Source organism: Sphaerodactylus townsendi, linkage group LG15 (genome assembly GCF_021028975.2).
Source record: "Sphaerodactylus townsendi isolate TG3544 linkage group LG15, MPM_Stown_v2.3, whole genome shotgun sequence".
In the NCBI taxonomy this organism is placed as follows: domain Eukaryota; kingdom Metazoa; phylum Chordata; class Lepidosauria; order Squamata; family Sphaerodactylidae; genus Sphaerodactylus; species Sphaerodactylus townsendi.
In genome coordinates this window covers 18,603,418-18,630,069 of record NC_059439.1, presented here as the reverse complement: position 1 = coordinate 18,630,069, position 26,652 = coordinate 18,603,418, and the positions used below count along the sequence as shown (strand labels likewise).

At 48.6% G+C, this 26,652-nt stretch overlaps 2 protein-coding genes across 4 annotated transcripts in view; one reads left to right on the top strand and one right to left on the bottom strand.

The window, feature by feature from the left end:
• AP2A1 (adaptor related protein complex 2 subunit alpha 1) overlaps nt 1-5,342 on the bottom strand; it is a 35,704-nt gene extending 30,362 nt beyond the window's left edge. Inside the window, exon 1 of one of the 3 annotated variants that reach the window (XM_048517256.1) lies at nt 5,173-5,342. In XM_048517256.1, coding sequence (XP_048373213.1) covers nt 5,173-5,239 — 67 coding nt within the window. In that variant the 5' untranslated portion in view covers nt 5,240-5,342. The remainder of the gene's footprint in view (nt 1-5,172) is intronic. The other 2 variants (XM_048517257.1, XM_048517259.1) reach the window with 2 other exon arrangements.
• Nucleotides 5,343-8,193: 2,851 nt separating this feature from the next.
• TSKS (testis specific serine kinase substrate) lies at nt 8,194-26,046 on the top strand. Its single transcript, XM_048516455.1, has 6 exons — nt 8,194-8,360; nt 9,542-9,776; nt 11,151-11,246; nt 17,178-17,261; nt 20,383-20,466; nt 25,819-26,046. The coding sequence occupies exons 1-6, from the start codon at nt 8,194-8,196 to the stop codon at nt 26,044-26,046; spliced, it is 894 nt and encodes a 297-aa protein (XP_048372412.1).
• Nucleotides 26,047-26,652: the final 606 nt, after the last annotated feature.

The following is a 26,652-nucleotide window of genomic DNA, read 5'->3' as shown; positions in this document are numbered from 1 at the left end:
AACCCATGGGGATCCCTTGCATATGAAACTGCTTCTGCTGCGTGGCTTCCATCAATGTAGGGAATACTGGGAGGGAGGAATGCTGTCAGCTTGCCCAGGGTCAAGAATTCAAATAGCCCAAGCATCAGAGCCGCCATTTATGGAGGAGCCACGCAGCTTTTTTCTACGCGGATCCCTACCCAAACACAGCAGCCCCGGTAGCTGTGTGAGAAGGGAAATTATTTACACAGCAGAGGTTAATGGACAGCGAAAGGTATTTCCTCTATAAGGAGGATACGCTAATTCCTGACTTAGAATCATGGAAGAGACCCCAAGGGCCATCAAGTCCAACCCCCTGCCATGCAGGAACGTACAATCAAAGCACTCCAGATATATGTTCATCCAGCCTCTGTTGAATAACCTCCAAAGAAAGAGACTCCACCACTCTCCGAGACGGTGGATTCCACTGTCGAACAGCCCTGACAGTCAGAACGTTCTTCCTCATGTTTAGGAGGAATCTCTTTTCCTGCCCCTTGAATCCATTACTCCGTGTCCTAGTCTCTGAGGCAGCAGAAAACAAGCCGGCTCCCTCTTCGACATGAAATCCCTTCAAATGTTTAAACATGGCTATTACGTCCCCCCTTAACCTTCGCTTCTCCAGACTAAACATCCCCAGCTCCCGAAGTCTCTCCTCGTAGGGCATGGATTCCAGACCTTTTACCATCCAACCATAACTTCCGATTCAAGGGGGATACAGCATCACCATTCCTTGTTCATCTTTTCCCTCTGCCCACATCTGAGGTAAAATAAAGCCCTGCTGGATCAGTCCAGTGGTCCAACAGGTCCAGCATCCTGTTTGCCATAGCAGCCAACCAGTTATCCTTCGCCTGGTGATACCTCCTAAAACTGGCATTCAAAGGTTTATCGCCTCTGGATGTGGAGGTTTCCCTTAGTCACCATGGCTAGTAGGTATTGATGGACCCTATACTTCAGTCACTCAGCCTAATTCCCTTTTAAAGCTGTCGATGTTCCGTTCTCTGGCACCAAATTCCACAACTCAATTACTCACTGAGTGAAGAAATACTTCCTGGAATAAAAGAGGGAAAAGCTACACACACACCCCCCCAACTCCTTGCATTCACTGCAATTAACTCAGGGAACCCTGCTCAATACGAGGAAGGGGGGGGGGGGATTATGTCGTTATGGCTCATTGCTGGAGCCCAAAATGAAAACAGAACAGCTGGCTGTAGAATTATAGGGCCTGAATTGCTCTCCACTTTTGCTCTGATAGCATCCTGAGAAGCGCTGAAAAATGAACAGCTGGATTTTGCTACACTGAGGAACTGCAAACAGTTCTTTGGGAACCCAAATCACACAGGTGGGTCCTTCATACAGCCACCTCAAGGAAGAGAGATGTTTTATAGGAGGATCCATAATCTCAAGTGAACAGGTGGTCGAGATGTCAACATATGCCCTCTGGTACAGACAGGAATACTGGTAAAACATCCAGCAGATGGGCTGACAGATCTGTGAAACTGGTGTATTCATTCCATCCTGAGAATAAAACTTGGAATAGCTTCCACGTGGTTCCCAAAGCACACCGCTGCTATGGGATTCAACGGTCCCGGATCAGTTCCTGGAGACACTCCAAGCCCAGACAGGAATTTCTAAGGCCCCTTTGGCACATGCAGAAGAATGCACTTTCAATCCACTTTCACAATGGTTTGCAAGTGGATTGTGCTATTCCACACAGCAAAATCCAGCTACAATGCGCATTGAAAGTGGATTGAACGTGCATTATTCTGTGTGTGAGGAAGGGGCCAGAGTTCTTCCACATTCTCAGGCAATAAACCTCTGAATATCAGAAGCAAAATTAGGGGTAGTAGGCCATGGCCTCTTATGTTTGTTGGCCCTCCCGGTCAACTAGGTGGCCAGTGCATGATACCGGCTGCTGGTCTACTTCATAGGTGTCAAACTCGCAGCCCTCCAGATGTTATGGACTACACTCCCCATCATCCCCTGCCAGCATGATGCTGGCAGGGGATGATGGGAACTGTAGTCCATAACATCTGGAGGGCCTCGAGTTTGACACTTGTGGTCTACATGGTCTGCAGGTCTTCATGGTCCACAGGTCTGCTCCAGCAGGGCACCACTTCTGTCCTTAGTTTACAAGTCTGGAGCCACCGGATCCCTCACATTAGCACTTCAGCCATGACACTGACCCATGGACGCAGATTCCTCCTGTATCTGCAAAAGAGGATGGGCACGCCAGCACTGAGACAGCCTCTCCTCTGGTTTTTCCGGCTCAAAAGCAGCACTTCCCACACATTTTTCAGTGTTTCCTGGACTGCCTGTGACTTCACACGCCAGTGCCAGAGACAGCTCACAAGTTTCCTGCAACACTCCCCACCCCAACAACCGCCAAGGCACACTCGAGTCTTTTCCAGCAGACCCAACACTGGTGACTCACACCCCTCGCACAATCCCCCTGTCTCAAATTATGAACCCCCAAGGCCTTGGAAAAACACATCTCTCCTTCCCAATGGATTCACCCCCTTCAACTATCAGTGCCATTTTCTGGTTCCTTTCGCCCTTTGCCCCCCCCCCCCCCTATTTATTTTGTCCATTTTGCAGAGAGAATTGGAGACCAAGAGGACACATTTAGCAGACAGGGATCTGGGATCATCTGGAGCGAAACTGGATTCATTGCAAAGGCTTCATACGTTTCACACATGTGCTCAAGAGGAAATTCCGACAGCTGCAATTTTGTCATCCCTCTCCCCTTTACATGACTGCCAATTTCCCTCTTGAATACGGTCCGGTAAGGACCCTTAACCTCCTCTGCATCTGGCCATCCTATACAAGACAACACTGCTGCAATCATACAGGCATTTTCTTTCTGGCACCGTGGTTCTGAAGTCTGGTTTTCTGCAAAGAAAACAGACAAAGCCACCGGCACCTCTAAGACGCCAAGAGTGACAAGAAGACCTTAGATCTCCACACGCAGCACAGCCAGAAACAAATACAAAAGCAGAACTGAGCTCCGTTCAGATCCTGATATTGAAGGAAAGAGGCGGATCCAACATATCCTCTGCTGGCTTGGTTCCCCTTCATGGAGTCAGGCCTCACCGCCAGATGACTCTCTTTGTAAATCCTAACACAATGAAGATGTCTTAGGAATGTCTGAGCGGGTGACATAGTTACAGCTTGCTACGTCCTGATCAAACTCTTGGTTTGGAACGTTCTCCAGGATTACAGAAACTTTCGTACTCAGACCTTTCTATAGATCTCCAAGTTGCTTTTCAGTTGGGGAAGGGACATCTCTGGTGATAGGAAATGAGCTCGGCCTGCTGTCATCTAAAAAAGAACCACTACTTAGCAAAAACATATTATTCTTGCAAAACTGAAGTGTTGCACAACACTATTTTTTTTTCTGCCAAGGAGAGGGGGAAGGGGTGACTGGAAGAACAATCCAAAACAGTTCCACCCTTTTGAAGCCATCGACAGCACTGAGATCAGAAATGTACACGTCTGCTAAGGACTGCCCTGCAAGGTTTGTAAGAAGGGAGAATACTTAAATGGGCCAGCTGACCAAGCCCAATTCAATACCCCTGCACAGACCTCCACCCAGAAGGAAGAGGAACTCAGATCTCCCTGGTTTCAAATACAACTCATGTTTCCTAGAATTTGCTCCTATACAGCACTTCCTACATTGTTTTCAAAAATCGGTGAAACATGGACCGCTTCTGTGAATGCATACAACATTTTTTTTGCGCCATGCTGACTAGTAAGGTCTTCTTTCCAAGTTCTCCAAAATGCTTTTGCAGCACAACACCACAGAGCTTCAAACATACACTCTCCAATCTTGCAGTATAAGGGCCACCCTTGGAATCCCGGGGTCAATTACCCTTTTGTCCAGATCCCAGGCCACATCCACAGGGTCAGAAACCTCACAGAAAAATGGAGCCACCTCACAGCAAGCAGAAACTCTTCTGTACTTCCTTAAGAGCACAGAACGTGACTCCTCGATGCAAAATCCAGAGCCCTCTCCCCGCTTTTGTTATTGTTGCACCCACTGCTTTTTCATTACTTTGCTGGAGACTGCATCTTACAGAACGATACAGAGCTATCTAAACCTACCACAGTGCAAAGCCAGATAAAACAAAAACAAAAACCTGGGGAAACACCCCCAGGACAAAGAAAGTGATTCATACAGAGACCAGTCCATGAACTCATCCCCCACCTGCAATGTCCAGGCCAGAATTCCCACTCTGGCTCAGCTGCATCTCTTCGGATGCTTTTTGCTATACAAGATGGTCAGTAAGATCTTGCACCCACGCAAGACCCTTCAGATCTCCTCCAACCCATTGCCCTGGTCTGTCTCTCCAATCTATCTGGCTGGAGCATGAGACTAGAATCTAAGAAACATAGGTTTGAATCCCCACCCAAAAGGAAGAGGAACTCAGATCTCTTCAAATACAACCCAAGTTTCCTAGAACTTGCTCCAAAACAGCATTTTCTACATTGTTTTCAAATATGGGTGAAATGTGGACTGCTTGTGTGAATGCATCTAACATCGTTTGTGGAGCACACCTGGGTTTGTGGAGCACACCTGGGACTCTTTCTCTCTCAGCCTGATCTACTGCACAGGGTTGTTGAGGTTAAAAAAAAAAGAGAGGATAATACTGTTGTTAGCCGCTCTGGGCAGAAAATCGAAGTACAAGACAAACGACCTACGTCTCCTCTATTCCTGATTGCCCCCAAGATGCACACCTTTTCTCCCAATCTCCTTTCTGACTCTCGCACCTTGGGTCCCTCCAAACGAAAAGTCCTGGAATCCAACCAAACCTGGATCCTTAATCTTCACACACAAACACACGCCCCAAACCCTTCCAGAAGCGCCGCCACAACAGTTTTGGGGAGTCTCCAGCCAGCACAGCCTACTCCGGCCCTGCGGCTCGCAGGGATCCCTGCTTTCTCACAGATCCCCCACAGGGCGCCCATCTCCCCTTGGGCACCCACGCATACGCGGTCCACTGGGTGTCCATTCAGCGGCCAGACCGCGTCTCCACCCCAGGGGCACCCTCCCGCAGTCCTCCCCAGAGTCCGCATCTGCCCCAGCGCACCCACGCCCGGTTCGCCCCCCACGCTCCCCGGCCCCTCCCCTCGCAGTCCCCCCTCGGGTCCGCTCACAGTTCCGGATGTCGGAGATGAACACAGCCAGGCCCCGCATCCCGTCTCCCTTGGAAACGGCCGGCATGGTGGCGGTAGCGGATCGGGACCCGGCGCTGCTCCGTTCCGCTCCGCGCCCGAACCTGGCCCAGAAGCACCGAACCGACCCGGAGCGATTCGATTGGCAAGCCACTCCGTCCGTCAGCTGTCTCTTTCGCGTCCTATTGGGGGGCTGCGGCGCCTCTCAACACAAGCCGGATTTCTATTGGCCGAAGTCAAACTAGCCTCGTCTAGGATTGGACAAAGAGTACGTATCCCGGTTGCGCCCCGCCCTATAAGATCCGGTGGGCCCGTATGTCAAATAAGTCCCCGCCGCTGTGCATTTGCCATTGGGCGAAGGGCACGCTAAAACCCCGCCTATGCCACTCTCCCTCCCGCCGCCGTGCATAATATCTCTTTCTCAATGGTCGCTAGGAAACGTCGCTCAAGCTCCACCTCGCCCTTTCCCCGCCCCTCGTGGCACTTCTTGCGAAATCGCCGAGCTGGCTATTTTAAAAATCTCCACCCCTTGGACTGCCAGTCAACCCTTCGTCTCGTTTCTTATTGGATGAAACAGCTCTTGTCTGTCAAACCAAATTGCTTGTTCCATTGGCTGGATGACCTATCACAGAAACGGCGGCTTAAAGGAGCGCATGGGGGAGTGGAACTATCAGGGAGGCATTTCCAAAGAGGCGGGACGAATGTCATCAATGAGCTTGGGCCAATCAACGCCGGGATGACGGTGGCCGTGGATTCGAATCCTCGGTTTCAGCTGGTGCTTAGTTGTAAAACAGAGCCCTAGGTTGAAGGTTCGAATACCCGCTGTGCTATAGAAGGACTCAGATTGAGCAGACTCTCTCAGCATAACGCACTTCACAGACTTGGTATTGGAAGCCTCTTTGGGTCCCCAATGGGGAGAAAAAAGTGTATAAATATCTAAACAAATTAAAAGGGCTCATTAAGGGAGAATCACAAAGCTGGAGTGCCATCCCGTCTAGCAAGTCCTTAGGTGTTTATAAAGATGCTTTAAACTTTACTTTCAAGGATGTAGAGTGCCATAAAGTCCACCTCCTCACAACTCTCACGTGACCATGACATATGACACAGGGTACCCATGCGCAATCTTTGTATTCCGTACCGTGTAAATAGGCTAACAATTTTAAATTCGTTGGCACCTAAATGACTAGGCTGTGCAGAGGAGGGCAACCAAAATGGTAAAAGGTCTGGAATCCATGCCTTACGAGGATGGACTTAGGGAGCTAGGTATGTTTAGTTTGGTGAAGAGAAGGTGAAGAGGGGACATGATAGTCATGTTTCGATATTTGAAGGGATGTCATGTTGTTGAGGGAGCAAGCTTGTTTTCTGCTGCTTCAGAGACTAGGACCAGGAGGAATGGGTTCGAGGTGAAGGAAAAGAGATTCCACCTAAACATCAGGAAAAACTTCCTGACAGTGAGGGCTGTTCGACAGTGGAATGCACTACCTTGCAGTGTGTGGAGTCTCCTTCTTTGGTGGTTTTTAAAGAGAGACTGGATGGCCATCTGTCAGGAGTGTTTTGATTATGTGTTCCTACATTGCAGAGGGTTGGACTTGATGGTCCTTGGGGTCTCTTCCAACTCTATGATTCTAATAGACACATAAGAACGTAAGAACATAAGAACTAGCCTGCTGGATCAGACCAGAGTCCATCTAGTCCAGCATTCTTCTTCTCGCAATGGCCCACCAGGTGCCTTTGGGAGCTCATGTGCAGGATGTGAAAGCAATGGCCTTCTGCTGCTGCTGCTCCTGAGCACCTGGTCTGCTAAGACATTTGCAATCTGAGATCAAGGAGGATCAAGATTGGTAGCCATAGATCGACTTCTCCTCCATAAATCACAGTTGCTATAATCAAGTCATGCTATAATCAAGTCATGATGATATTGCCCTGACCTCTGAATCCTTCTTTGTATTCAAGCAGGACATGTAATTTCCCTGACCCTTGTGGTCTCTTTCAACTCTATGATTCTATGAGAAAGGACCTCGAAGCTAGATGATGATGATGATGATGATGATGATGATTATCATTATTATTATTATTATTATTATTATTATTATTATTTGCTATCATTCTGTTTCTCCCACCAGCAGGTTTTTCTTTGGCCTTCTCTGCTGCTGGATCTTGACCATCGATGCAACCCACTGTTGAATAGGACTATTCAATAGTCTGTTATTCACAAGGTTGCCAAGTCTGGGTTGGGAAATACCTGGAGATTTTTTTTGGGGGGGGGGATCCTGGGGAAAGCGAATTTGGGGAGAAGAGTGACCTTTGGGGAGTTCAGTTGTCATGCCAGGAGATCACCAGAGCCCATCTGAAAGGTGGATGCCCTAATTTTAGCCAACCCGCAGTCAAGGTGACATGACATGACATTTCATTTCTCCCCAAGCCCTTGAGATCCTGAGGAGGTCCAAGGCCAGAGGACAAAATCCAAAATCAGCCGCCAGCGAAAGCCGCCTCTCCATCTCTCTCTAAATTGGGATGTCAAACCATTGAAAGGCAGAGAAGAAAGAAGGCAATGACACCCCCACTCCCCACCCACCAAATCCCAGAGAGTCCAAAGGAAAAAGAGGCTGGGATCAACTGAGGCAGAACTAGAGGAAGAAAATATTCAGAAGCAAGTCTTGTTCTCCTATTCAACAGGACTTATTTCCAGAAACATGTTTTCAGAATTGCACTGATAGGTTATTACACTCAGTTGATAGATCCTCCTTTCCCTTTCAGCCCTACAGCCTTGGCCTACTATAGCTACTTCCTTAGAAGACTGTAATGACATCATAGAATCCTGGCAGTAGAAGCAACAGGTAGAAGGGCAGGGTCATGTGATCATAGCCACCATGGCAACCGTTGTGAGGTCACAGGGAGCAGATGGGAGAGTCTAGCCACTCTTGGAGTGACAGTTGGCTTGGTGGTGGTGGATATTCCCTGTGGTGTAGGAGAAAAAAAGTCCACCCTTGAGCCCAACCCACAATGGCGAACATTGTGGTGAAAACCATCTGGCAATCCAAGGAGATTAATGAAGCTGGAGACACCCCGACAGGAGCGGAGAGCCGGCCTCAGAGCTGCAAGGAGCAGCTGGGGAAATCTACCAGCATCAAGACCTTCCCTAAAAAGAAGAAAGCCGTCTCTTTCCATGGGTGGGAGCCCTGGGAAAGCGAGGGGTGGAGGTGGAGTTCAACACACTGCTTGGGGTGTATTGAGAAGGGATTATTGTCTTAGAAGAGTTCTGTACTGTCGAAAAGATCTCACTGGGGGGGGGGGGGGGCACAAGTCACCAAAGCTGGTTTAATCAAAACGGTCTGATCCCCCTGGTGGATAGACACATTGGGAACCTTCTTTTCTAAAATAACTGAAGGATCCAACCACCCCTGGTGTGGTGTCCTGCATTCAGTGTGGTGTCCTGCATTCAGGTGCGTACCGCTCAGGGGGGCATATGGGGTCAAATGTCCCCAGGCTGTGGCCCCTTAGTCACGTGGGGGTGGAAAATCGCCCCCCCCCCCACTCCTCCTTCCCCCTGGGCCATACACTCCTTTCCCCCGGGCCCATACACCAAAAACTCTTCTTCTTCAAGACCTGGTCCAAAAAAAGTTGTTTGGTAGTGGAGGAGGAGGCCCATATGGGAGTGCCCCCCCCCCCCCCGGAAAACTTAGATTTTGCACCGGGCTACATTTTCCCTAGAATCGTCCTTGCCTGCATTTGACCCTAGAAACCAGAGCTCTCTCTTCCAGCAACCTATATATTTTATTCTACATTTCCCACCCATACTTCCTTCCATCGTGGGACTCAAGGGGGGGAGGGGGTTACACTCAGACAACAAAAGGTACCATCCGAGCGCAGACCATACCAAGATCTTACTGAACTTACTGGATCATGTGGGTACCAGTCATATCCCTCGCCCATGATCTCCTTAGAGCAGCCATTCTCAACCAGGGTTCCGTGGTACCCTGGGGTGCCGCGGCAACACTACCGCCCCTCCCCCCTCATTTTTGTGGTGTCTCCCACCGGCGCCAGCAAGGACACGGAGCTGGCCCATGGGGCAGGGCCTGCCACAAGGTCAGCAGCCGCCGCCACCCCCAGTGCTTCCCTTCACCCTGGGAGGGGAAGATGGGGGGTGTGGCAAGCAGGGGCAATGGGAGGGGAAGTTGGAGGGTGGCGGCAGGGGTACCGTGAGATATGAAGAGTGAGGTCAAGAGTATCCTGACCTCGAAAAGGTTGGGAAACACTGCCTTAGAGAGTGGGTAGATTGAAAATGTAGCCTGTAGTGAGGTAAGGGACGTCATCCTATTTTCCTAACTAATAGACCATTTTCCTATCTCAGGGTTGAGCCTCACTTGACTAGTGAAAGCCCAAACCTCAACTTGAAGCGCTCCTCTGCCTGCACCAACGTTTCACTCCTGAACCTGACTGATGGGGAGCATGAAGACCCCACCACTGAGAATAAGCCCTCAGACGAAGGTGGTTCCCCAGAGGGGGCAGCTGGGGAAAGAAGGGACCCCCCACCCCCTGTCAAGGCAACCTGGTCGGAGGAGGAGTATGACGCCCCTGTCCAACAGGTGGGTGAAAACTGCAGACATACATAGGTGCTGACGTTCTCGTCAGAGGAACGTTTCACCCCCAAAAGGTGCCTTAAGAACCTCCAAAAACTCTCCTCCTTCAAGCAGGAAAATTAAACAGGAGGTTGACGGCATCTTAAAAACTAACCAGATTTATTCCAGCGTGAACCAGAATTTATTTATTTATTTATAATTGGTTTTATATACCGCCCCTCCCCCGAAGGGCTCTGGGCGGTGAACAACACAATAAAACAACAATTACATTAAAACTCCATTAAAACAGCAAATTAACAAAATTACATTGGAGTCCAGCATAAAACTTCATAAACCCACCCAAGGAAGAAACAAGATAAGAGAGCGGAGGGCCCCCATAAGTATTAAGGGGCCCAGAGTGTAAAGGGGAGGGGAAAGGGGGAAAGGGGCACACATCAGTGGCCGGGCCCCCCAAAAGCCCGGTGGAATAATTCAGTGTTACAGGCCCTGCGGAACTCTCCAAGATCCCGCAGGGCCCGGATAGTTGGTGGTAAGGTGTTCCACCAGGCAGGGGCCAGAGCTGTAAAGGCCCTGGCCCAGGTAGAGGTCAGCCTTTGGCTGAAGGCAGAACTGAGCTTTCAACTTGACTGGCCTTCCTTTCTGCCCACCTCCCCTTTTTAAAAATTTCCTTCCTTGGTGTTGAGTATGCTTTCATTGTTGCCTACTCCTTCCCAACGGCGCTGCAATATGGTGATGTAATGTACAAGGATGATGGTTGATTTGATTGTTATGTGTATTGTTGTAAGCCACCCGCAGCCCATTGAAGGAGAAGGATGGCGTATAAAATAAATAATCCCAGCACCACTGAATCACTCCTCCTCCTCCTCCTCCTCCTCCTCCTCCTCTCTCTCTCTCTCTCTCTGTGCACATATTTCCATAGAAAAGAATGGAAAGAAAATAATCTAAGAAAATAATCGAATGACATCTCTCCTAACTATGCAACACACTTTCCCCTAAAGTTTTCCCTATTTAGAAGGATTGATTTGATCCACAACCCTACTCTACAGTTGCCAGCGTCCAGGTGTCCCCTGGAGATCTTCCGCCATTACAGTTGATTTTCACATAGCCAAGATCAGTTCTCCTGGATAAAATGGCTGCCTGGGAGGGTGGACTCTATAGTACCATGCCCTGCTGAGGTCCCTCCCTGCTTCCAAACCCTGCTGTCCCTAGGCTGCTCTCCAGAAAAAAATCTCCAAATATTTCCCAACCCACATCTGGCAACCCTACTTCCTTCCCGTGTTAAAGTTCTTGGGTTAAGAGACATGCCGTAGATGTGCAAAGAAGATGGAAGCACTCGGAAAACTCACCTGACTCACCCCCCCTTGCCCTCTCCTCCAACAGGAAGTGAGCAATAGTGGCCTCTTGCGAGCCAAGGACTCTATCACGAGCCTCAAGGAGAGGACCTCCAAGGTCAACCGCCATGTTCAGAATCTGCAGGTCTGGAGAATGTCACAATTCGATCGCCTGTTCCATCATTTGACATACAGTCAAGGGTCCCCGACCTTTCTGAGCCTGTGGGGGGGGGGGGCCTTCGGAATTACGAGGGAGGGTGGCGAATGCCATCCCAAAATGGCTGCCACAAGAGATGGAGCAAAACACAATACTGCCGTCTTACTATTCACCCCCTTACTTCCTATGGATATTTTGATGTCAAAAGTCAGTAGATGTCCACAGTTCGTCAGTTCTCACCAGCATGTTCTGCCCTGACAAGATAATCCTGACCAATTCAAAGCCCATCAGCAGTGGCGTAGGAGGTTAAGAGCTCGTGTATCTAATCTGGAGGAACCGGGTTGATTCCCAGCTCTGCCGCCTGAGCTGTGGAGGCTTATCTGGGGAATTCAGATTAGCCTGTGCACTCCCACACATGCCAGCTGGGTGACCTTGGGCTAGTCACAGCTTCTCGGAGCTCTCTCAGCCCCACCTACCTCACAGGGTGTTTGTTGTGAGGGGGGAAGGGCAAGGAGATTGTAAGCCCCTTTGAGTCTCCTGCAGGAGAGAAAGGGGGGATATAAATCCAAACTCTTCTTCTTCTAACAACACTAGCTCAGGATCTTGTACATTTACGAATTAGTGCCACAAGTGTGATAAAACCTGGATGTGGTTGTGTGGGGTCGTAATTTGATAATTTTGAACAGGAGCATATGGTTGAATTCTACATAGTTCTGACATTTTTGCACATGTTCACCATAGTTAGATTTGCTTGGTCCGAAGTGCCCCAGCCGGCTACGTGTGGAGGAGTGGGGAATCAAACCTGGTTCTCCAGACTAAAGCCCACCACTCTTAACCGCTATACCAGGGGTCTGCAACCTGTGACTTTCCAGATGGCAGGGGCTGATGGGAATTGGAGTCCATGAACATCTGGGGAGCCACAGGTTGCAGACCCCTGCGCTATACTATGCAGGCATACAAGGGGCAGATTTTTATCAGGACTGTGGGGCAAGGAGGCTTCGGCTTCCCTTCAGTGCCATTTTATTGATTCAAAACAGCACCAGGAACAGCACTGGCCTGTTCTAGTGGGGGAACTTGCAGGTAGCCCAGGGGTCTGCAACCTATGGCTCTCCAAATGTTCATGAACTACAATTCCCATCAGCCCCTGCCAGCATGAACTACAATTCCCATCAGCCCCTGCCAGCATGGCCCTGCTGACGGGGGCTGATGGGAATTGTAGTTCATGAACATCTGGAGAGCTGCAGGTTGCAGACCCCTGGTGTAGCCCATGAGAATACATGTAACCCATCAGTACATGTAAGTTTCCTCAACAGGGCAAATCATAGCCTCTTGAGGCCATTTTGAATCAGTAAATTAGCATGGTGATCTTAGGGCAGTGACGGCGAACCTTTTTGAGACCGAGTGCCCAAACTGCAACCCAAAACCCACTTATTTATCGCAAAGTGCCAACAAGGCAATTTAACCTGAATACTGAGGTTTTAGTTTAGAAAAAATGGTTGGCTCTGAGGCGTGCGTTACTTGGGAGTAAGCTTGGTGGTGGAAGGTGGCTTTGCTTTGAAGCAACCATACAACTCTTCAAACGGGTGAATCATGACCCTGGGAGAGGTTACTCAGAAGCAAGCCCCATTGCCAGCAACCGAGCTTACTCCCAGGTAAAGGATCATGCTTTAGTTCCTTGCATGAAAATCAGTGGGGTTTAACAGCGCTTAACAGGGTTACCTACACGGCTTCCCCAAAACTAGGTCTTAGGTTTAATGCTAATAATCGAGCCCAGTGGCCCAGGCCAGCCTAGATGTGTGTGTGTGTGTGGGGGGGGTGATTTCCCCCCCACATGATTAACTCAGTGCATACCCACGGAGAGGGCTCTGAGTGCCACCTCTGGCACCCGTGCCATAGGTTTGCCATCACTGGCTTAGGGTTTTCAATTCTAGCTTGGAAAACTCCTGGATATTTAGGGGTGAAGCTTGGGAGGGCAGAGTTTGTGATGAGGCAGAGCTTGGGAGAACATGATGGAATTCTAGGCCTTCCATTTCTTCTCACCTCTATGGTAGGCCATAGAGTCTACCCTTCAAAGCTATCATTTTCTCCAGGGGAACTGATATCTTTAGCCTGGAGATCAGTTCTAATTCCAGGAGAATTCCAGGCCCTGCCTTGAAGCGGAGGACACTAGATAAGTCTCCCCCACTCAGTGCACCACTCCAAATCCCAACTTGAAACAGGCCCTCATACACAGAGGAATAGCTCCAAGGGGGAGGGGGCACAATGCATCGGGCGCACGCCCCTGTGGGGGTGTGGTAAGGGCTTTCCAGGAGCGGGGCAGGGGTGTTCCGGGGGTGGGGCAGGGGCATTCTGGGGTGGGGGTGTTCTGGGGTGGGATAGGGGTGGAGGACCCACCGGCGCACCGGGCACTTTCCCCCCTTGCTACGCCTTCTCATACACCCAGGAATTTGGTTTCAAGCAGGAAACTCCTAGTTTCAGTTGACAGCTCCCAGGCAGGGCACCAGGATGCTCGCCTCTTGTAGTCAGGAGGGATGTTGGATCAGGCAGATATGGCTCCCTCTTCACGTGAGCTTGCATTTGGGAACAGTGACCTCCTCAGCCACTCCTCTTCCTCTCTCCCTGCATGCAGAATGAGTACACGGCACTGTCCGAAAACCTGGAGCAGCACAAGCAGGAAGCTGAACGACTAGAAGACTACTGCGCTCAGCTCAAGGTGAGCGCGACGGGTGTGCTGTTCGTACCAAGAGAAGTTGCAGAGATGAGCTGCCCAGCCCTTCACATAAAGCCACGTGCAGTGCCGTTTTGTTTTTCACGTTCTTGTCCTTTTGCGGATGCGTGGTTCTTGGAAGGATGGCATCTTTTCTTTTCTTTTTTTTTAATGAGGATTAGTTCTATAGGATCCATAGGGTACTGTTACCCAGAGGCATATCTAGGGAAAATGCAGCAGGTGCAAAATCTGAGTTTTCCACTCCCGCTGCTCCCCTGTATGGGCGGCTGCCCTCCCCCACCATGACCAAACAACTTTTTTTGCACCAGGTGTTGAAGTCAGTGAACGGAGCCAGGGAGAAAGGGGAAGGTGTGTGGGGGGGTGATTTTCTATGCCCCCACCCCCCCCCCGTGACTAAATGGCCGCAGCCCAGGGACATTCGACCTCATGTATTCCCCTAGGCCAGTGGTGGCGAACCTTTGGCACTCTAGATGTTATGGACTACAATTCCCATCAGCCTCTACCAGCATGGCCAATTGGCCTTGCTGGGAGGAACTGATAAGTATAGTCTGAATACCAAGGTCGCTATAACTAGACATGCAGCCCTGCTGTTACCATGTTAGCACATCTGTCAGGTCTCCCGCTTTTATTGATTACCCTTTCTTATAGAAAGCCCAGAGCAGCTTCCCACCCATTCCGTGGCGCTCCCATCCATTTAATCTCATCCAAATTTACCTTCACAACCTCAGGTGCTTCCAGCTCGGATATGAGGCCCATCTAGAGAAAGAGAGGATGAGCTGCCTCTCTTTCACCGTGAACTCTCACCTCTCCCTGCTGTTTTGTTGTCGTTGGCTTCGCATTCATTCTCCCACTTCCTAAACAGGTGCTTCCTTGCCATGACACTTCTGCCCTCCCGGTAGATAAATATGCAGACATCCATGGCTTTCTTCCTTTTTGCTTTGCATCTGGGCTCGCTACCCTCCAGGTAGTTTATTCCTGAGTTTATTCACCTGGTATATTGACCATGCACCTATGTGTCCATTATCAAGATCGTCTGCTTTTCCATTTTTAAAAGGGTAAAACCAACAGGGGCTAATTCAGGTTGGAGCTATCGTACACAAGGAGGGGTTGGGTATATTTGGTCCATGTGTTCCAGTCACAGAAGCATGATATTGAGCAAAGTAAATCAAACCTCCCAAGAAGCAAGTTGCAAAAAGTAAAACTTAATGTTTATTCCAGCAGATTCTGCTCACATTCCTGTTGCAGTTGATTGAAGGATACAAACCTAGGAGCACATTTCCCTAGCACAAATGGGCAGCTTTTCCGGCATCAATTGGGTGCAAGTATGTTTCTGCAGAAATTTCTCTTTCCATTGCGGTGGAAAGAGTGGGGAACAACAGATAATGAGAGAGGAGGAGGGCGAAGGGTCAGAGGGCAGCTCCCAAGTACAGACAATGAAAGGAACATACCATTCAAGAGATAACACTCACATACTTAGTGTGATTTACTCCCCCCATCCACCCACCCACCCACACACCCACACACTTCAGATTTTCCTCTATGCTATACACAGAAATATATCACTGCCCCTGCTCCTTATTTAACTTATCTGGATAACAGATCACAAGGAGAGCTTTTACGCTTGCAGAAGTGCACATTTACCTTCTGCAGTCTTAGAAGGGAAATATCAAAAGATGCCTTACGCTGCAAGGTTATGTTCTTGCTCTCTGAAGTCTGTAGAAACTATAGCATATGTTAGTAAAGTGTCCCCTTTATGAGGAGGCAAGGAAAAAATGCCTGTCATCTACTACACAAATTGACATATTGTTCTGATAAAGTTTGTTGTGAAAAACGATTACAAGATAAGAAGGAAAATATTACTAAATGGGTAGCAAAATTCTGTCTATTCATTGAAAGAAAATGATCATGAATAATTTATCCCCTTAGATATTTTTATTTGTTCAGTATTTTTATGCTGCTCTGGTGTGTTTACAAAGTATAATGATCTATAGATGGATAGTGCTGGAATACGGGAGAGAGATCTGCATTCTTGTTTTGTTGTAGATATTTTGGAGTATTGTAATATATCTGGTCATTGACTGTAAATAAAGTCGTCGTCTTCACACACACACACACACACACACACACACACACACACACACACACACACACACACACACACACACACACACACACACACACACACACACACACACACACACACACACACACACACACACACAATAACCAGGCATGCTGAGTTGCTCACTCCAGCAGAGGAATGGCTACCTCTTTCCCCACCTCATGGCCGTTTCCCCAATTTACAGCTTATCTCATCCTCCAGCAGTGATTTGCCACAGAAAGAAGAAAATGTAGCTGGTAGACAAGGAGGGTCAAAGTAACTTTGGGTGTTTCCGCACTACAAAAGGGAGTGAAGGTCGACTCGGTTCCCTTCAATGGGGGGCGATTCCTGGCTGTCCGCACAGCAACTTCCTTGGCCCCCTGGAACCGAGCTAAGTGGGCGGGTACCTGTTTCGCTCCTCGATCATTGATTGAAGCTTGTATTCACGGAGGGAAACGGGAGCGTTCTTTGTTTTTTTTTACAGTTTCCGTGCATTAAAAGCAGCTCACAGTAGCATTGTTTCGCACGCTGAACTACTTCCGGCAGCAGTCCAGAGCTCACGAAGCTTTTAGGCGCCAAAATTTTTCCAGTCAGTGATTTCTCCTCGTCACTTTGAAACGATCTCGATATCGTAGCTTCGAAACGTGAGGGGAAACTGTATAAAAAAAGCCGCGCTCTCTGCCCGTCCGCGACTCTCTCCCATTCTGCGCGTCGCGAGCGATGGCCCGGCTCCTGATTGGTTGAATGGATGCGGTGTCGTTCCGATGCGTCCGCGTTTCGAGAGCTTCGAAGCGATATGCGACCTTGTTCCACCAGCGAGTGGGAGTTCATAACTTTCACGACAGGGGATGTCCCAGCGCGGTTCCGAGCGGGGGGAACAGAGACAAGACAACGTCGAGCTCGGTTGTAGTGCGGATACACTGAGTTGAACCTGAGTAGAAACCAGTACAACCCAGTAAGTGCGGAAGGTCCCTTTGTCTGGCAGGGCTTCTAACTAAGAAGGACGTCTGGCCAGGGCAAGATGGCCGCCTCTTCACTTTTTGCAACAGGCGGCTCTCTCAGCGATTCTCCTTCTGTTCTCTGTACGCAGAGCGAGTGCACGGTGCTGTGCGAAAACCTGGCCTGGCGCAGACAGGAGGCCAAAAACCTGGTGGAGTACTGCACTCAGCTCAAGGTGAGCATCAAGGGCGTGTCCATGGCCATTTACGAACGTACTGCTTGCTGTGAGGTTTGCCTTCAGTTAATCCCATTTAGACGTGAGATTCATTCATGGCAAGAGAGCTCAATCATCTTGTTTTCTGCCTTGAACCGCAATTTCATCCAACTTTGCTTCTTAGTGTCAACGTTATTGTCCCATTCCCCTAAATACTGCTTCTCCATCAGTACGCTTTTGTCCTTCTCAGCCATTGCTGTCCTGCCATCAAGGGCAAGCAGGATTGAAACTAGAATTTCACACAGCATTGGGTATTGTGTGATGTTTTGAATTAAACATCCAGCAGTTGTCCCTGGAGAGAAAATCCTACAATATTGTTCACTAGGTAGCAAGTCCTGTTCAGCAAATGTTCTACTTCTTCCTGAATTTCCTTAGTGTTCCTTTTTCAAAGTTAGTTCAACATCTCAAGAATCAGTCGTGAATTACCAGTTCTTCTGGGGTATTGTGTGTAGGGTTGCCAATTTCCAGGAGGTAGATGGAGGTCTCCTAGGATTACAACTGATCTCCAAAGATCAAAGATCACCTGGAGACAATGGCCACCCCACCCTTTTCAGGTTCCACCCCCAAATTCTCCAGGTGTTTCCCAACACAGAGGAGGTAACCCTAATCGCGTGGGATTGTGGGAGGTTAACGCTTTTCTCTTTGCGTTCAAAACTCTTTCTCATTTTTATGTTACTCCCAACGATGGTAATAGAGCAATTATGAAAGAACAACCTTAACATGATACAATTGAAAGTTGGGAGAAATGGACTTAACTGCAAAGAGAAACAGTCCTTAAGGGACACACAAGAACCAGTAATGGCTGACTCAGGAATGCCACAGCTGGCATTGAGAGAGCAAGAATTAATTAAGCCGGGATCAGAAGGGAAGGAGTGTGTTACCTGGGAGACAGGCAACTCGCTTGTCCCTTTTGTATACTTCATGTGTCACAACAATTTGCCTCACGGTTTATATTTACCAGCACGGATCTTTTTCTACAGGAGAAGACGCTGCTCCGGAAATATTTACAATTACATTTACAAAAGCCTCAGATGAATGTATTTATTTATTTACATTTGTATAACCAGTTTTTCTTCCCAATGGTGGATACGCTCACAACAAGGAGTCTTCCAGCACAATTTGGTCCTCTTCCCTTTTCTCCTCACAGTGAGGCAGAGTGGAAATTCGAACTCGGGCCTCCTAGATCCTAGTCCGGCACTCTAGCCATTACTTCACAAAAACTGAGGGGCGATGATAGCTATCAACTGAGCACGTGGCAACGATGGGTGAATACTGCCCAATCTGAGGACTGCTGACTGAAAAAACAGTCTATCGCCGTGGTGGCAAACCTTTGGCACTCCAGATGTTATGGATTACAATTCCCATCTTCCCCTGCCAGCATAGCCAACTGGCCATGCTGGCAGGGGCTGATGGGAATTGTAGTCCATAACATCTGGAGTGCCAAAGGTTCGCCAACACTGGACTATCAGCTCAAAAGGAAGCTCATTTTGAACTGGCAATTCAGTCATAATTTCAGGCAAGGGCGTCGACTCGTCACGAACTTGAATATTACAAGCAGGGAAAATTAGACTAATGATCCTATTATGTTTGAGTTTCATTGACATGATACCGTGAAGCTTATAAATAATGGGCTCATCATGCAGATTTCCCCGGCTTGTAATATTCAGTTGCTTGGTGAATCCGTCTCCCCAGACTTCAAATTAAATTTCAAACATTGTAATCCCACGGGGATCCGCCCATCAGCTACAGGCTTCCTTGGAGCCCATCAGCTACAGGCTTCCTTGGAGCCCGTCAGCTACAGGCTTCCTTCCATGCTTCTACCCATAAGGAAATTGGCAGCCCAAGGGAGAGTGACTGGCCCAAGGTCAACCAGATATTTGCCAAGTCCCCCAGGGCACTTGTGGGGGATGGGGGGTTAGGGTTGCTTGATCCAGGTTAGGAAACTCCTGGAGATTTGGGGAATGAGCCTGGGAAGGAGGAGGAGGAGGAGGAGGAGGAGGAGGAGGAAGAGTTGGATTTATATCCCCACTTTCACTCCTGTAAGGAGACTCAAAGGGGATTATATTCTCGTTTCCCCTCCCTCCCCCACAACAAACATCCTGTGAGGTGGGTGAGGCTGAGAGAGCTCCAAAGAACTGTGACTAGCCCAAGGTCACCCAGCTGGCACGTGCTGGAGCGCACAAGCTAATCTGGTTGACCAGATAAGCCTCCACAGCTCAAGTGCCAGAGCGGGGACGCAAACCCGGTTGCTCCAGATTAGAGTGCACCTGCTCTTGACCACTTCACCACGCTGGCTAGTCACTATCTGATTTAGATTATGTTTTTAACTTTAAAAAAATGTTTTAGTTGTATTTATAAATTGTTGTAAGCCGCCCTGCTCCTGCAAGGGGAAGGGCAGCATATAAAACTGATGACAGGCAGGCAGGCAGGCAGATGATAGATAGATAGACAGATAGACAGACAGACAGACAGACAGACAGACAGACAGACAGACTACAGTGAGGGACTGTTATCAGTTCTTGATTGAGATTTGTAAGCTGCCCCATAACTATTGGTTCAGCTTCTGGGTCATAATTAAGTAATGGGGTTGCTTTTACTGTGCATTGAGTGATACGAATTACATATTAAAATACCCACCCTGCATTTATTCCAGTGCTAAGCGTTGGGTGGTTCTGAGCATTGGTGGCAGGGCCAGATCTCTTCAACCTACAAACTTCAGCAGAAATACACCCACTTTTGCGAGATGTTAGAGTGACATCGCTGTGTCTGAATTGGCAAGGCGTGGGCAGAGGCAGGCAGGGTTGTTTGTGCCGGTTTCCATGGATGCAGGAGAGCCACCAGAGGCCTAGCGCAAATACAACCCGCCCACCTCCTCCTTGGATTAAATCCCCTGGTACTTAAAAAACTGATGTGCATTTAAAAAAAATAATCAGTGAAAAACCAAAGCATTTCCACGTGAGTTTTCTGGAGGTACGTCTAGGCGATTCGATGCAAATGAATCGTGTCGTTCACTTCCAGTCATTCCCTTTTATTTCACTGGCAGGCTAACTCCCCCTCCCCCTTGCCCATTTTTGTCCCACAGGAGAGGTGCCGAAAGGTCACAAAGTCCGTTGAAGATACCGAAGTTAAGACCAACGTGCTGAAGAAAAACTCAGCGCTGCTGGAGGTGAGAGAGGAGAGCGTTAGAGACCGAACAGACACGGGGTATGGGCAGTGTTGGGATTCAGCCGGTTCGCACCACTTCGGCAGAACCGGTCGTTAAAATGGTGCTTGTAAACAACCAGTTGTTGAATTATTTGAATCCCACCACTGGGTGTGGGTCTGTCTTTCTTATATGCCAATTTTTTTGGGATGTTTTTATCCCATCCTTCCTCCAAGGAGCTCAGAAGAATGCACACACTTTCCTGTCCTCCATTTTTCCCTCACCTCACAATGTCTCCACAAGGTAGGTTAGGCTGAGAAAGAATGCCCATATTATCCAGCAGGTTTCCATGACAGGAGAAGAGTCAAACTGGATCCTAGTCTGACACCCTAACCCAGTGTTTCCCAACCTTTTCAAGGTCAGGGTACCCTTGACCTCACTCTTCATATCTCACGTTACCCCTGCCGCCACCCTCCACCTTCCCCTCCCATTGCCCCTGCTTGCCACACCCCCCACCTTCCCCTCCCAGGGTGAAGGGTAGCACTGGGGGTGGTGGTGGCTGCTGACCTTGTGGCAGGCCCTGCCCCATGGACCAGCTCCATGTCCTTGCTGGCGCCGGTGGGAGACACCACAAAAATGAGGGGGGGGGGTAGTGTTGCCGCAGTACCCCTGGGACATGCTCACAGCACACCAGGGTACCAGGGAACCCTGGTTGAGAATGGCTGCCCTAACTACTATACCACACTAGTGAAATCACCACCCTTCCATAAATAGAATCATAGAGTTGTAAGAGACCCCAATGGCCATCAAGTCCAACCCCCTGCCATGCAGAAACACACAATCAAAGCACTCCTGACAGGTGGCCATCCAGCCTCTCTTTAAAAACCTCCAAAGAAGGAGACTCCACCACACTCTGAGGTAGTGCAATCCACTGTCGAACAGCCCTTGCTGTCAAGAGGTTTTTCCTGATGTTTAGGTGGAATTTCTTTTCCTTCACCTTGAACCCATTCCTCCTGGTCCTAGTCTCTGGAGCAGCAGAAAGCAAGCTTGCTCCTTCACCAACATGACATTCCTTCAAATATCTAAACATGGCTGTCATGTCCCCTCTTCACCTTCTCTTCACCAAACTAAACATCCCCAGCTCCCTAAGTCTCTCCTCGTAGGGCAAGGATTCCAGACCTTTTACCATTTTGGTTGCCCTCCTCTGGACCCGTGCTCAATACCACTTCCAAGATTCATGTCAACGCCCAGCAGTATCCTCAGAAATGGGCACTGTAACCAGAGTCTGCAGATAATTATTGCTAACGTTTCGTAACAGGACGTGTGTTGCAGAGTTCTCTGCCTTGGACAGAAGCCCGAGAATGTTTTAAACCAGGTATCCCCAGCATGGCTCCTGGGCGGGCTGTGGGGCCTGCCAACACCTTTGCTGGTCCCTGCTAAAAAATTTTTTAGAAAATGGGTGTGTCCAGGTAGGGCCCAACAGGGCTTCAGGTTGCCTTTGGAGATCTGGCTGTGCAAATAACGTTGTTCTGGTGGCAGCAGCATTAGCTTAATTCTTCTCTCTCTTGGTGTAGTGTAGTAGTGGCTAAGAGCAGGTGCACTCTGATCTGGAGGAACCGGGTTTGATTCCCAGCTCTGCCACTTGAGCTGTGGAGGCTTATCTGGGGAATTCAGATTAGCCTGTACACTCCAACACACGCCAGCTGGGTGACCTTGGGCTAGTCACAGCTTTTCGGAGCTCTCTCAGCCCCACCTACCTCACAGGGTGTTTGTTGTGAGGGGGGAAGGGCAAGGAAATTGTAAGCCCCTTTGAGTTTCCTACAGGAGAGAAACGGGGGATATAAATCCAAACTCTTCTTCTTCTTCTTCCTCTTTCCCAGTGCATTTTTGAAAATTCCACCTCTTGTCCCTTGCTCGTGGCCTTCCTTTGTGGTACGGTTCCACCTCTCATGGTACCCATCTTGTAGTGGTGCCCTCCACCTTGTGTCAGAATCCCAGAGGTGCCCGCTGGCTCAAAAAGGTTGGAGACCCCGGATTTCAGCCAAGTTTCCTCGCAAAATAAAACAGGAAATGTTTTTGGACGTTTGTCTGCTGAAAACGTTGGGATCTCCTTTAGCTAGGAGGGAAAGGTCTTTTCTAAGCAGCATCCAAGTGTGGCTCTGATCCTGATCTCTCTGCCCTTCCCCATTCTCTTCATTTGCTATGGGTTCTAATTCCTGACAAAATCCCTTTTCAACCAGCACCAGTGAGGCTGTTCTGAAATCAATTTGTGCAGACTGCATAGCGTGCCACTTGTACGCAGCTTTGCCCGAACAGTTTATTCCAGGCTCTTGAGGAACGCTGATCTCATCTCCGAAGAGAGCTCACAGTACGTTCCTTAGTTACAGAGAGAAACCCACATTTCTCCAGACTTTGCTACCGAAACGACAGCTGTGGATGTGAACAAATCTGGTGCTGCCCAGCTGTTAAAACTTGCTCCTCAACCCCCATTTCAGCCTCACTGCTGGGCTAGGGGAGCAGCAGTGGCGTAGTGGCTAAGAGCAGGTGCACTCTGATCTGGAGGAACCGGGTTTGATTCCCAGCTCTGCCGCTTGAGTTGTGGAGCTTATCTGGGGAATTCAGCCTGTGCACTCCCACACATGCAAGCTAGGCGACCTTGGGCTAGTCAAAGCTTTCCGGAGCTCTCTCAGCCCCACCCACCTCACAGGGTGTTTGTTGTGAGGGGGGAAGGGCAAGGAGATTGTCAGCCCCTTTGAGTCTCCTATAGGAGAGAAAGGGGGGATATAAATCCAAACTCCTACTCCTACTCCTCCTTAAAAATGTTTGTAAGGGATACATAAATCCATTCATTCATCGCCTTGTTGATTAAAAAAATTAAATACCAAATTGCTCTCTTGGTGACGTGACAGTGGCTACCCAATCAGTGCTACGCACAGCCAGCTTCTGCTGTAAGCTTACATTCTGTTAAAGCTTCCATCTTGTATAGCAGGGGTCTCCACCCTGCGGCCTTCCAGATGTTCATGGACTATGATTCCCATCAGCTCTGCCAATTCGCCATTCTGGCAGGGGATTATGGGAATTGTAGTCCATTAATATCTGGAGGGCTGTAGGTTGGGGACCCCTGCTGTAGAGGGTCAGGGATCTCTTCCATCCCTGCCTCTCTGCTCAGTCCAAGGCCCATAATGCACAGGGAGCTTACCGCGACCAGCTGGAGCATTTGCCGCACCATCTTTGCTTCGGGCATGTTTGCTATTATTGGCCATTGCCCTATTTCTCCAAACTCGTTGCCCTGTGTCAGTGGTGGGATCCAAAAATTTTAGTAACAGGTCCCCATGGTGGTGGGATTCAAAATGTGGCATAGCACCAATGGGGCTGGGCGGGGCACGACGGGGGCATGGCCGGGCATTCCAGGGGCGGGGCATTCCTGGGTGGGGCTGTGGCAAGGACGCAGCCGCTGCGCCGGGTCCTTGGGCAGGAAACAAATGCACGCAGGTGCAGGCTGCCACGCAAGCCGGTGCACCTCCTGCTAGACTGCTTCAAGTTCCGCACACTACTGCTGAGAGGCGGGGCGTAACTAAGGCAAAAATCACGTGGCAAAATCACCAATTGGTAACCCCCTCTCGGCACACACAAATAATTAGTAACCTACTCTCGGGAACCTGTGAGAACCTGCTGGATCCCACCTCTGCCCTGTGTGCAGTAGAGCAGGCATTACCTGGTATAATGCCTCAGTCCACCCTCCAAAGCAGCCATTTTCTGCCAGAGAACTGGTCTCAATAGTCTGGAGGTCACTTGTAATACCAGATTTCCAGGATCTGCCTGAGGGCTGGCAGCCATATAGTGATTTCAGAGTCAACTTGTAAGGCCTGCCGGGCTTTCAGGATTTGAATGAGGACTGTGACATTATGCAGCACTCCAGGAAGTCCTTGTTTCGAGTCTCTCTTTTGCAGTGAGCTTATCAGGTGCCTGCTCTCAGACTTCTCTCTCTATATACAGTACAGGAGGTAATAATTATGATTAATTTACATATTTTAATTTACATATTTGGTCCTTTGTTATCTTGCCCTTCCCTCAAGGATTAAGAGTCCCCACCAGAATCCTCACAGCAGTCCCACGAGGGAAGGAACCAACGTCTGGTCTATGGCTCGCTAATGAGTTCATTTAATTTATCTATTTGATTTTTGCCGCACCCTTTCTCAATAAGCTTGGCTCAGGGTGGCTTTTAATAAATACAGTACAACAGTAAAACAGGTAAACATGAATACACTAAACACCAGTTAGTAAAACATAAAAGCAACAAACAGCGCAGGGGCCCCAATCATAAGGAAGGGACAAAATTCATAAAAATAGGGGCACTATAATAAATAGGGGAATCGAAAAAAGAGGGAGGGGGTAAGAAAAAGAGTTGACTTTTATACCCATTTTTTTCTACCTTTAAGGGGTTTCAGAGCGGCTTATAAACTCCTTTTCCCTTCCCCTCCCCACCGCAGACACCTTGTGAGGAAGGTGGGGATGAGAGAGTTCTGAGAGAACTGTGACCAGCCCAAGGTCACCCAGCAGGCCTCATATGTAGGAGAGGGGAATTAAACCCGGTTCACCGGGTTAGAGTCTGCCATTTTTAATTGCGACACCATGCTGACTCTTCCATGCGTATCCAGCAACATCTTTCAGTTATACAACCTCGTATTGCTCGCTCTGATGGGCAGCGGCCCTTCAGTTAGAGAGAATGGCTGGGATTGAAGCTGCGACCTCTGTTGCACAAAGCTGGAACAGAGCTGTGACCTCACCTGTCAAAAGGTCCCTCCACTTGTTGGGTAGATAGATAGATGTTTATTACGGCCTTTTGGCCAGCCAATAGTTTAAAATCAGAGTACATGTGAATACATAGCACTCCACCTATACAAAAATATAATATAAATTGTAAAATCCATTATAAAATCTATTGATAAATAACATTAGCTTCAGGCATTATTACAGTCCTCATCACGCAGTGCAGCTCTTTGTCTTAATAAGGAACTACGCTTGTTGTGTACCAATATACAAAATTGAGCTACCTTCTGTGAAATGGTGGAAACACGATCTTCTAATAACATTCTTACAGAATTCGTATCTGAGTTATCTATGAATGGATATACATGACGAGTTAGCAATGGTTGGATTAACAGCTCCCTTTCACCTTCGTGTAACTTGCAATGCAGTAAGATATGTGACACTGAGTCTACTTCCCCTGAGCCGCACACACAGGTTCTCCTGTGTCTTGGAATATTTTGGAATCGTCCCATCAGATTAGCTGACGGGAAGGCATCGAAGCGAGCCCCAGTTGTTGGGTAAATTTCACAGCATCTTTCTTTCCTCCCCCCACCCCCATCCCTTTAGGAGAAGCTGTGCTTCTTACAGCGCCAAGTTCAAGCAGAAGACCTCAGCCAGCAAGTGAAGCCGCTCCTGGAAAACGTGTCCCAGCATCTCTCCATATTCAAGACCCCAGACCCTCTTGAACAATATCCTTCCAACTGTGCCAGATGCGCCAGGTATTCCATTCAGGAAGAAAAGGATTTAGATGGCTCAAAACTAAGGAACATGGCTCGAGCTGAGAGTACAATCTAAGGCCCCTTCCGCACACACAAATTAACGCGTTTTCAAACCACTTTCACAACTGTTTGCAAGTGGATTTTGCTATTCCGCACAGCCTCAAAGAGCACTGAAAGCAGTTTGAAAGTGCATTATTTTGCATGTGCGGAATGAGCCTATGCCTGGGATAATTAGATTTAAGTCCAGTAGCACCTTAGAGTACAACAAGGTGTTCGGGGTATGCTGGGAAGAAAAAAATGAGAAAATATGCGACAACGGCCAAGTTAGCTAATCTTGGGAATAGAAAGCCGAAGGAGGAGTTTGATGTGAAATAAAAATGATATTTTATATATTGTACTGAAATGGTTTTAAAAAATTATGTTTTTGATCATTTTTACATATTAATCAGATTAAAAATTTACGGCTAGGCTCTTTTCCCCAAGTGAATATGTACTGTGGTTTTAGTTGATATATTATTAGTATAGCAGGGGAAATTAAGTAAAGGAAAGGAAGACTCCTCTGAATTAAAAAAATGAAATATAGGAGCAGCAGTGGCGTAGGAGGTTAAGGGCTCATGTACCTAATCTGAAGGAACCGGGTTTGATTCCCCGCTCTGCCACCTGAGCTGTGGAGGTTTATCTG